At 38.6% G+C, this 12,432-nt stretch overlaps 1 protein-coding gene across 2 annotated transcripts in view; it reads right to left on the reverse strand.

The window, feature by feature from the left end:
• Window positions 1-12,432, reverse strand: part of TRIM33 (tripartite motif containing 33) — a 115,766-nt gene that overhangs the window by 51,819 nt on the left and 51,515 nt on the right. For both annotated transcript variants that reach the window (XM_027603931.2, XM_027603924.2), the window contains exons 2-4: window positions 11,687-11,805; window positions 11,148-11,292; window positions 10,859-10,991 (exon numbers count right to left, since the gene is read on the reverse strand). In XM_027603931.2, the coding sequence (XP_027459732.1) occupies window positions 10,859-10,991; window positions 11,148-11,292; window positions 11,687-11,805 (397 nt within the window). The remainder of the gene's footprint in view (window positions 1-10,858; window positions 10,992-11,147; window positions 11,293-11,686; window positions 11,806-12,432) is intronic.

The following is a 12,432-nucleotide window of genomic DNA, read 5'->3' on the forward strand; positions in this document are numbered from 1 at the left end:
CTATCTCCAATGTTAGCACTCAGTCTACACCACCACTATCTTGTGTAAATTACTGAAAACAGCCTCCTAACTAATCTCCTAATTCTTTGTGCCCCTTTAATGTCTCTTCACTACAGACAGCAATATCATTTTATTTTTTTTTTTTAAGATTTTATTTATTTGAAAGAGAGAGACACAGCGAGAGAGGGAACACAAGCAGGGGGAGTAGAAGAGGGAAAAGCAGGCTTCCCGCAGAGCAGGGAGCCCGATGCGGGACTTGATCCCAGGATCCTGGGATCATGACCTGAGCCGAAGGCAGACGCTTAACAACTGAGCCACCTAGGCGCCCCAGCAATATTATTTTAAAACAACACTCAAATCATTCCACTACTCAAAAGCTTTAGACTAAAACCCAGCATTCTTATAACGGCCTACAAAGCACTCAGTAAGTTGGCCCTTTCTGCCCCTCTGACCTCATCTGATACCAATCTTCCCCTTGTTCATTCCATTCAGACTATGTAGCTCCTCAATGAAGTCAAGTATGCTACTATCTCTGGCCCTTGCCAGTTGCTTTCTCTATCTGAAACATGCTCCCCTGGCTTGCCAAGTTTAAGCAGGGTTGCTCCCATCTTCCTTCAGTCTCTACTCAAAGTCTACCTCATCATGGAAACCTTGTGAAACTACCCTATTTAAAATAAAAACACACATCCACATACCCTGTCCCAACTTCCCAGCTTTATTTTTCTTTGTAACCATCAGCATCTGATATATTTACTGTTTGACTCTTCATAAAAATTAGGTCCTTGTGGACACTGAGTTTAATTTGTTCAATGAAATATACCATGCCTAGCACTCAGTAGGCATGCAATTATTTGTTGAATAAATGACTACGTAAATACTGTCCAATGATAAGCCAAGGAGTGTAATCAGAATAATTTTATTTTTTGTAGAACTTTTTCCTTTGGAATTAATGAATGCCCTCTGTTCTCCTTTGTTTAACTTTTAATTTACCAATCCCTAATGAATCTCATTTTCCACCAGATACATCAAAAATTTGTCAATATTATTTTTTAAATGACCTGTAACAATACCAAATATATTAGAAGTGGTTCCGTTTTTTCATTTTTTTTTTTCTCCTGGAGATATCCTCATTCTAATGCTTCAGTTAAACTACCTAGTGTATAGACGTCATTCTGGGCATTCCAGAATTCATTCACAATTCACCATTTCTTTTCTGGTTGACTAACATTTTTGTGGATCACATTCTTTAATAGCACTCCAGAAAGAGGTGCATGGGAGGCAGTTTCTGAGTCCTTGCATGCTGAAAAATGTCTACATCTCACTCTCACATTAATAATTTAGCTATAGAAGGGGCATCAGGCTGGCTGTCAGTGGAGTGATTCTTGATCTTGGGGTTGTGAATTTGAGCCCCCCTTTGGGGGTAGATTACTTAAAAATAAAAAAAAATCTTGAAAAAAATAATAATTTAGCTACTATTGAAAATCTTTCCCTCTCAGTTCCCAACTTTTGAAATCAAGACAGCATCTTCTGTCTCCTGATATTACTATTTTTAAAGATCCTATTTAGATTCCCATTTCATTACATGTTGCCTACTTTGGAAACTTTGCTGATCTTCATTTTAATCCATAGCATACTGTCATTTTATGGTGAGATATACTTTTTTGTGGGTCTTTTGTTTTTTTACAATCAATGTACTGGGCACTAAATAGGTCATTTCAGACTGGCAACTCTAGGTTCTTAGGAGAGTTTCTTGTATTACTTATCTGATCATTTCTTCTTCTATAATTCATATTGCTGGCTGTTGGTATCTTGTAATTTTCTTATCTGTCTTTTCTCTTTTTGCTCTATTTTCTAAGAGACTAACTAGAATTTATCTACAAAACCTATTTTTTATTTCAGCTATCACGCTTCTAACAGCTCTTTCTTCTTTTAATGATTTCTTTTTCAAAGACTCTATCCTTATTTTGTGACCAGTAACTTGTCATATCTTTAAGGATGTCATAATTTTGTTTGATTTTACATTTCCTTTTGTTCCTATATTATCTTATGCCCTTCATGGTCCTTTTATTCAGTGTCTTGGTCTTTTTCATGTGGGTGGCTATATCAATCAGAAATGTGTACAGCTGTAGTGACTAATAAAGACTCATATAACAAGACCAGATGTAGCTAATGGTGTTAGTTGATCAACATCAAAGCCACAATCTGAGATGATCTTGGCTTTACCTTCATGAGCATATAATGGTGTGACAGTACCAGGCATCACATCCTATTCAAGAAAGGAAAAAGCTGGGAAAAAGCTGACACCAGCAACATTTGTCCCTTTTAAAATCACAAACTAAGGGGTGCCTGGGTGGCTCAGTTGTTAGGCGTCTGCCTTCGGCTCAGGTCATGATCCCAGGGTCCTGGGATCGAGCCCCGCATCCAGCTCCCTGCTTAGCGGGAAGCCTGCTTCTTCCTCTCCCACTCCCCCTGCTTGTGTTCCCTCTCTCACTGTGTCCCTGTCAGATAAATAAATAAAAATCTTTAAAAAAAAAAAAAGTCACAAACTAAACAGAATTCCACTTATATTTTATGGGAATAAACTAGGGATCAGAGCTACCCAAATGCCAGGAATGCTGAGAAAGGAAATATTTAGCTTTTCCATTCTCTATATTTGAAGCAGACAAGAGAGGGAAGAGTTAAGAATTCTCAACATAGCCCACAATGTATGGGATATGGCACATGAGGGTGGCTCTATTCAAATGTCAGATGATCCTTTCATCCATTCACATTTAAATACACTTTAAAAAAAACCTGCTTAGAGTCATGTGTAAGAGCAGAACTTATGAATTGGTAGGCTTCACTTAAGGGAGTTTTCTTAATTAGAAATGAACCCTCAATGTCAACATTTAGAGGTCTTTTCTGATCACTTTCTCCAGAGAATGAAAAGGCCTCTGTAATTTCAGAGAGGAGGATAGCAAGGGATAATTTAAAAAAAAAAAAAGTCACTACTGGTACTCTGGAAGCAAGTCAGGGAAAGTGAAGGTCCCACAGTGTAATGCAGACTTACATATAACCTCCCTGATGTCAGCCATGTACCTCATCCCCACTCTCCATCTAGACCTAATATCGCCAAAGAGAGTAAGCCCAACTTCCATACCTATGAATTCTAAATCCTGATCCTAAATAGGTTTCTAGGAATTAAATCACATAGCTTCCTTTATATATCTCCTTTCTGCCTGCCCTTGGGTTGTAGTTCATTCAACTCTACTAGGTCAATTACCATCAGGACCCACCATATATTCAATTCATTTCCCAGCTTTTGAAAAATTCACTGAAATATCCATTGGTGTCTCTTTTCTCATTTTGATTTTAATTCTATACTTATTTTATTCATTTACTGTGAACAGAATTATAGAGGGAGGTGCAATAACCCCATGGTAGAGCTAGAAACCATGTAATGTTCAAAACTGTACAAAATTTCATAAAGTTCTATAGCTGTTTTCCTTTTTGAGAACAACCTCCAAGGCCATAAAGAATAAAGACATAAACACCAACAACTTCAATAAAATGTTTTTAAAAAAAGAAAAAAGAAAATGTATAGGTTACAATGTTAGTAATAACAGCTAATAATAGCTAAACTGATACTGGGTACTTATTGTGCTAAGCACTTTACAGGTAAAATTCTCATTCAATCCCTACAGCCAGCTTCTAAAGTTGGTACGACATTTTCTGCATTTAAAAGATGCAGAGAGGCACATGAGTGGCTCAGTAAGTTAAGCGTCCAACTCTTGATTTTGGCCCGGGTCATGATCTCAGGGTCATGAGATCAAGCTCCACATTGGGCTCCACGGGAGCCTGCTTAAGATTCTCCCTCTCTTCTGCTCCTCCCCTCTACCTACGTGCACGCTCTCCCCCCCCCCTCAAAAAAAAATGTGTGTGTGTGTGTGTGTGTGTGTGTGTGTGTGTGTGTGTGTATGGGGTGCCTGGATGGCTCATCGGTTAGGCGTCCCACTCGTTTCAGCTCAGGTCATGATCTCAGGGTTATGAGACTGAGCCCCACATGAAACTCCATGTTCAGTACGGAGTCTGCTTGGGATTCTCTCCCTCTGCCCATCCCCTCACTCACGTGCATGTTCTCGCTCTCTAAAACAAATAAATCTTTAAAAAAAAAAAAGGATACACAGGCACACGCACATCAGAGTTCATCATCTTTATCACTATAATATGAAGCAATTATCTTTAAAGATTTTTTTATAAATTTTATAAATTTACATCATAAATTTTATAATTTTTATAATTCTAGATACGCAGGGTCAGATGAGCCCCCTGGGCTGCAAATAGTCCATGCATACTGTCACACATCATTGCTGGGAGGAGTTAATTATGTCCAAGATTCCACTGAGAGAAGACAACTGGAACCTCCACATTTGGAACACTCCTAGACTTTGTACCATATTTGAATGATTTTAATCTGTATCCTTTCACTATCCTTTCAGTATAACAGCTTTCAGTGAGTTCTAGCAAATTACCTAACAATTTCAGCAAATTACTGAATCTGACAGTAGCCTCAGGAAATCCTCAACTTACAATGGGTATCAGAAGGGTGGTCTGGGGGGCACCTGGGTGGCTCAGCTGGTCAAATGTCCGACTCGATTTCAGCTAAGATCATGATCTCAGGGTTGTAAAACAGAGCCCTGCTGCGTTGGGATTGTCTCTCTCCCTCTCCTCTGTCCCTCCCTCTGTGCGTGTGCACTCACTCGCTCTCTCAAAAAAAAGGGTGGTTTGGGTGCTCCTAAAATTCTGCACTTGGTGTCAATGGTGAGGGGGCATTTGTGCATTGTTCTCTAAGTTCATAGTTGGTATCAGAAATGGGAGTCACTAGAATGACCCTGACTCACTGAAACATGTGGTTTGGGAAGAGGAAGGATGAGAAAACGGGTTTATGAACCTTTAATTCCTGGATGACTACCGAGTCACTCATGGTATGAAACTGCAGCTGAATTTACTAGAGGTAAGTTTTCAATGGAACTGAGTAAGGTAGACCCAACTTCCTAGAAGGTGACTCCCTGGATAAATAAGAAAATGCAAACCAGTAAGAAACAAGTTAATTACACAATCCTTTGGTTACTGATTCTGCAACAGCTAAAATGAACAGTGTGTTGGGACAGATACTGACACTGGGCAAAGCTTAGGTTTCAGCTAGTCTGAACTATGGCCACTGCTAGTCTCCAGGTCACTCCAAAAGGAAAAAGTACTCTGGGAAAACAGAGAGTACCTCAATGACCTCTGGTCACAGAATGTAGTCCAGGTTGAGGAAAAGAAACTAATGAAATCACAGAGTATAGTGAAAAGGAATGTCTCATTTTGTAGATCAATGCTTCTGGAAGAAAAACCTATACTAAAATATTGTTGAGAGTGATTATCTAGAAGCAGTATCACTGGTTCTGAATGGTGCAAAATAGAAGAGCAACGTCTGAGCTGACGCAGGACCCACAACTCACTAGTGAACAACCAAAGATGGCTATACCTAATTCAGACACACAGGAGGTCATTCCCAAGGGGACAGCTAACCCAGTAGACTAGATAAATGATCCCATAAAATTTGTTGACCCTGAAACAAAGGAAGAGGATTGTCCTCCTATAAATGTGGAGATTCCCCACACATTTCTTATGCAAGCCATGCTGGATTGGCACTATGAAAAGCAGGATATTCACCTACTGAGTAGGCCTCTTACTGAGGTTATAGTAAATACTGTGATTAAGGGGGACTCTTTTACATGGGCTCCCCATGTAACCTTACCACTGCAATATTTAGCAACAACCTGAAAAGCCTTATCAGATCTATTTTCTCAGGTTCCCAATATGCGCCTTACAGATGCTAAGAAAATTAGAGAGAGTCTTGAGAAAACAGGGAGAAACTAAGGGAAGAGTGAAGGGATTTAACACAGCAGGATGGAAATCTTCAGATGGCTACTAAAAAATGGGATGAGGGGCACCTGGGTGGCTCAGTCGTTAGGCATCTGCCTTCAGCTCAGGTCATGATCCCAGGGTCCTGGGATCAAGCACTGCATCGGGCTCCCTGCTCAGCAGAGAGCCTGCCTCTCCCTCTCCTACTCCCCCTGCTTGTGTTCCCTCTCTCGCTGTCTCTGTCAAATAAATAAAATCTTTAAAAGGGGGGGGGGGATGAATAAAAACAGATATTGATGGGGTTGAAACAAAAATCTTAATGTAGCATGACTAGAGGTTGGGTAGACATGAGAGTTACTGCTGCTTCCCAACATTAAAGGGCCCTGAACAACTCTGCTGTATTTACCCCAGTTTAGAGAAATTTTAAAAGCCAGAGGACAAAGACGACAGTCAAAAACCTTACCTGGAATTACCAGGGGTGACTGTCCTATAAATTAATCAAATTGAAGACTGAAGGAGAGGCAAGGGTCTCTGGCTCAACCCCCAACTGGAAAACCAAGGTAATATGCACTTGTGTGGGTAAAATAGCCAGGGAGTGGATAAGAGACATTTCTGGGACTCCTTAACATGACAGCCCAGTGCACTATAATTCTAAAATCTGTTGGAAGTCCTTTTTTTTTTTTTTTTAAAGATTTTATTTATTTATTTGAGAGAGAGAGAGAATGAGAGATAGAGAGCACGAGAGGGAAGAGGGTCAGAGGGAGAAGCAGACTCCCTGCCGAGCAGGGAGCCCGATGTGGGACTCGATCCCGGGACTCCAGGATCATGACCTGAGCCGAAAGCAGTCGCCCAACCAACTGAGCCACCCAGGCGCCCCTGTTGGAAGTCCTAATGGGGAGCTACAGTTAGACTGGGAGGAGAAGCAATAGTTAACAGGATTAAGGTAAAAATTTGGATTAAAGTTGGAATGTCAGAACAGGCTTTCTGTGAAGTGGTAACATCTCCTTTACGTGACTGTATTATTGGGATGGATATTATGTCTGACTGGTACTATAAAACAGAAGGCATATAAATAAATTCACCTTAAGGCCAGTCTTGATTAGACATGCTAAAATGACTGTCTGAGCCCATTAATTTGAGACAGAATTCTCTGAAGAATAATGTATATGCAGTCTGTGAAAAAATGTTTATTGTAGCCTGTGAAAAAAGTGGATGGCTCATCAAGCCCTAAAAGTAGACTACAAAGCTTGAATAAAGTAGTGCCCCCACATCAGCAGTCCCTGATATGATTTCAATAGTTGAAAAAAATACATAGCAGGCTAAAAGAATGATAGTACCTGACCCTGCAACTTTTATTTTTCTGCCTTGATCCCCCCAAAAAAGCCAACAATTTTCCTTCACATGGAAGGATCCCAATTTATATTTACTATATTGCCAAAGGATTACTTAAATTCACCAGCTTAGTGGTATAAGGCAGTTAGAAGGGACATACTATCTTGATGATACCATAAGATCACAAACTAAAGATAAAGGTACAACTGACTTAAATGCAAGAAGGACATATATGATCAAAAGAAGCTGTTAATAAATCCACCAGGTCCAAGGACCTGCCCAAACTGGTAAAATTCTTAGCAATAACCTAGTCAGGTACAAACCTTGACATTTCACAGGTAAAGAAAAATAAATTGTTTCTGCCACCTATCCCTAAAACTAAACAAGAAGCCCAACGTTTGGTGGTGTATTTGAATTCTGAAGGACACATGTTCCACATCTGGGAATATTAGTAGCACCAATCAATACAACTATCCAAAAGAAGGCTGTATTTGAATGGCATCCTGAACAAAGGTAGGCCATGTCTCAATTGCAAAAAGTAGCCTGTCTCCGGATGCTCTCGGGCCCCTATGATACACAGTTGGACATGATTTGGGGACTGTCAGCAACACATATTTATGTGGACTAGAGCTTATGGCAAAAGCCAATGAGTGCCACTAAGCAACAACCATTGGGATTTTGGACCAGAAAATTCTGGATACCATGCTAAAATATATGCCACTTGAGAGAAAATTACTAACTTGCTGTTGGGTATTAAGTGAGACTGACTCTATGACTGAAGGACATAATATAACTCTGCAACATGAAACACACACAATGTCTTGGGCAACAGAGAACGTTCTAGTAAGGAAGGCAGTGCCCATGGAGCCTGGACAGCTCAGTCGGCTAAGTGTCTGCCTTCAGCTCAGGTCATGATCCCAGGGTCCTGGGATCGAGCCTCACATCTGGCTCCCTGCTTGGTAGTGAGTCTGCTTCTCCCTCTCCCTCTGCCGCTTACCCTGCTTGTGGTCTCCCTTTCTCTCTCAAATAAATAAAAGGAAGGCAGTGCCTAGAAGAATTCTGTATAAAATAGAAATGGTTTGTTCAGGAACATATGACCAGCAGGATGCTAAGAGTTATTTATTGTATTTATGAGCAAATACCCCCTTTTTCCCCCTAATGATGACTTTAAAACCCCTCAAGGAGCTGCTGAATCCTAGAATCATATGGGCAGTGCCCTATGAACAGCTAGCTCTCTGAGAACCAAAAAACAACTGCTTGGTTGTCAACTACACTTCAAAACTGAATGAACTAATAAATTTAAATTTAAGAGAGAGAGAAGGGATGCAAACTATTTGGTTCATGGATAACAGTTCCAAGGTGAACAGACAGCATCCTGTTTAGAAGGCTCTAAATTGGAGATGGTAATAACAAATCATATCGATGAGCTGAACTGCACGCTATTTTCCCATCAGGGTTTTCACTGAACTCTCTGCAGTTCATGTCAGAAATGAAGGTAGTCTTGTGGGCTGTCTCCTAACTTTATACAGATGATGAAGAGAAAGACTAGTATGACTCAATAATGTATGCTATATTGAACACTTGAAACTTTAGCTATGGGGCAACCACTGAAAGGTGTTCTAAAAGGGGAGTGAGGGGTGAGGAGGGACTCTATTTTAGCAAAATAATCCTGGTAGCAATGTGGACAGAATGAATTTGACAAGGTAAAACTCAGAGCAGGGAGATCAACTCTAAGTGTGTTGTAGTAATAGGAACCAAGGGTTTTAAAGTGCAGTGACAGGGGCTCCTGCGTGGCTCAGTCAGTTAAGCGTCCAACTCTTGATTTCAGCTCAGGTCATGAGTTCAGGGTCATGAGATCAAGTCCCATGTCAGGCTCTGTACTGGCTGGGCATGGAGCCTGCTTGAGATTCTTTCTCCCCCTCTCCCTCCCATTCATTCATTCAGAAACAGATAGATGAAACAAACAAACAAACAGTGCAATGACATCAGTTCTGTAAGAGTCTATCCTGGAAAAAATACAGTGTGGGCTAAAGAAAAGACAGAAAACATTCAAGAGATGATTAGGACTTGAAACTAAGTGGCAAAGGAAAATGGTAAGGGAAAAAGAAGGATCAGGCAGGGTTAAGCTTTGAGGGAAGGACAGTTGAAGCTATTCTTTCATGGTAAAAAGGATGCCATCTTCCTTCTCTTTTTGCTCCTCACCAACAATTTAAAAAGCGTAAGTAACCCAAATGCTCAAAGATCTGACTGACTGCAGCTGTGAGAATGATGATCTAATGTCTTACTGAGATTATTACAAAATAATCAATGGTAAAATTTGGCCCTAAGGTAAAGGCATCTGCAAGATTAGTCACTTCAAGTGAAACATTAGCCAACTTTACAGGTAGGATGAAACATTTGGGAACAAATTAAGGTTACAAAAGTTTACAGTAGCAATTCTAAACAAATGTTCTATAGAACAGTAAAAAAGAACAAAGATCATTACTTTTATGTGGTCAAGTTTGAGAGGGTCCATATACTCTGTCTGTATCTATATACTATACGGAAGAAAATGAGCATACAGGCTTAAAATAGATCCAACTGCCTATATTCAAACCCAGGCTCTACTACTTATGGTGAGACCCTGTACAGATTACTATAGCTTTCTGTAAGTAGGCTCCCTCACCTTTAAAACAGTCATGATACCAGTACTAACACTTCATGGATAGCTGGTGTGAATTAAACAAACATGCTGCATTCAGAAAAGTGCCTCACACAAACTACGAATGCAGTAATTGTTAGCTATTAGGATTAATGTATTCCCTCTTTAAGAGGATTCTAACAAATTTCAATGAACTTAAGGAATTAAAAGCACTAAGACATCCTACTGTTAAGAAACACATTTAAATGTAGTTAATCCAACTTAACCTACTCTTCTTTGGCAGGAGATTCATAAAACCTATTTCCATCAAATCAGCAGAAGTATTTTAAGAACACTTTAGAAAAGGCTGGACTATGGGTAAGCAAGACCATCTTTTAAACTATAATACAATTTAATAGAAACTTGGAAATTTGCTGGAGGACTGTTATACTCCTGACTAGAAATTTTAGTACATTTCCAGAAGAGTTCAAATGTAATAGACTGGTTACAAGCAAATACTATTGAATTCTGAGGGTACAGTGGGGTTGAAATAGAAAGCTATGTATTAAAAAATTAGTAACTATGCTTGCTTAGGTAACTTACATAGTTTGTAGAAAATCAAGGGATTTATACTGAACATGAAATAAGTACAGTTATGCTTTGATGTTAAAATGTGTATCAGCCATGCCTGCAGGAATATTACTTTTTTAGATTACAGCTTAGAGCCTAAATAACCACAGTATACTTGAAAAAAGCTTATCTGAACCAGAAGCACAGCAAATAAATAATGTAACTCCTTTCTTGCAAACCCAAATGTAATGATACATTTTTAAAAAGTATTCATAAGATAATTAGATATGAATGTGGAAACCATTAAATAATTCATCAAAAACATATCTTGCTTTAAGAAATAAAATATATGAAACTGAGAAAATGCTAACAAAATTATGGATTAAATAAGAATAATTTTACAAAACATATTGAAGATTTCTTGTTATGCAATTATGACTTCTGTACCTATGTTCTTTGTGTTCCAATAGCTGACAGTCTCTACATGTCAATCTATCACATGTTTCACAGAAAAGCTTCAATTGTTCTTGTTTGTGTACAGGGCAGAAAACAGGGCGCTGACCAGATGCTCCAACAGATTCTGCAGTAAAATAAAACATTTTTTAAACTAAAAATTGTTATTTAACTTTCTAAATTCCCATTAATATTGATGTCCAAAACATATGAAGAATAAATAAAAATGTTATGAGGTAAAAGAGATTAATAGTATATTAATCATTAAAACCGTTTATCTTACCTGAGACATCTTCTTTCTTCCTGATCAAGTGATCTTTAGTGAATTTTACTCTTTGATGTGCTTCAATACATGTCTTACATAGCCACTCTCCACATTCTACACAAAAGCCAACTGCACTTGCATTGTCTTCACAACTAGTACATACCTAAAAGAGGAAATAAATAATCTACATCAAGTTTACAAAATATAAATCCACAAAATAAAAACTTTCTGACTTGCTCTCAAATATACTAAATGACTAGAATAAAATTATTTTGTAATCCATTTATCTTCAATAAAATCCTGTTCCTTCCAAATCAAACATTCAAGTGAGTAAAAATCTAAGTCTGAGAACACGAAAACTATATACAAGATTTGAATTTTTAAGAATGACTTTTCATCTCATTTAATTAGATATGAGGATATAGAATAAAGAGCCTTTATTTTCAATTGGAAAAATAGAACTATACCTGAACTACCCTAAATTATGTAACTATCCAAACATATTTTTCTTATTACTTACATTTCAATATCAAGATAAGAATATAAAGAAAGCATACCTGTTCTGATTTCTCATCAGAACTGCTAGGAGCTTCAGATGTATCTTTCACAAAATAATTATCCACAAGGTCTATCTGTCTGCATTCTTGGCGGCATACTGGGCACCGTATTACACCAACTACAACACAAAACAACAACATTAAAAATTATTCCTTGGGAAAAAAATAAGGAAATTGTGCATGATGCCCATATGGAAAGCATTCATTCATATGTCACAGACAAGATAAAAAAAAAATGAAGAACATTAAGAGCTCAGTAAAATAATCCACTGAGTTATTCCATTGGGGGAAAATGATACCCTATTTAGGAAGAGAAAACAAGCATTTATACAAAAAAAACCTCTAAAAGTGTTTATTACAACGTATTAGTCAAATAATGGCTCCCAAAGATATTCAGATCTTAATCCTTGGAACCTGTCAGTGTCACTTTATAGAGCGAAGGTGACTTTGCAGATATGATGAAATTAAGGCTCTTGAGATGCTGTCCTGGATTACTTGATGGGCCCTAAATGTCATCTTGTAAGAGGGAGACAGAGGAAGGTTAGGTTACAAAAAAGGAGAAGGTGGCGAACAATGGAAGCAGAGATGGGAGTCATGTACTTCGAGGATGAAGCAATAAACTAAGAAATACAAGTGGCCACTATAAGCTGAAAAAGACAAGGAAATGGATTTTCTCCTCAGAGCCTCTAGAAGGAACCAGACCTGACTACACTTTGACTCTAGCCGACATCCTGACTGTAGCGCAG

Source organism: Zalophus californianus, chromosome 4 (genome assembly GCF_009762305.2).
Source record: "Zalophus californianus isolate mZalCal1 chromosome 4, mZalCal1.pri.v2, whole genome shotgun sequence".
NCBI classification, from domain to species: Eukaryota; Metazoa; Chordata; class Mammalia; order Carnivora; family Otariidae; genus Zalophus; species Zalophus californianus.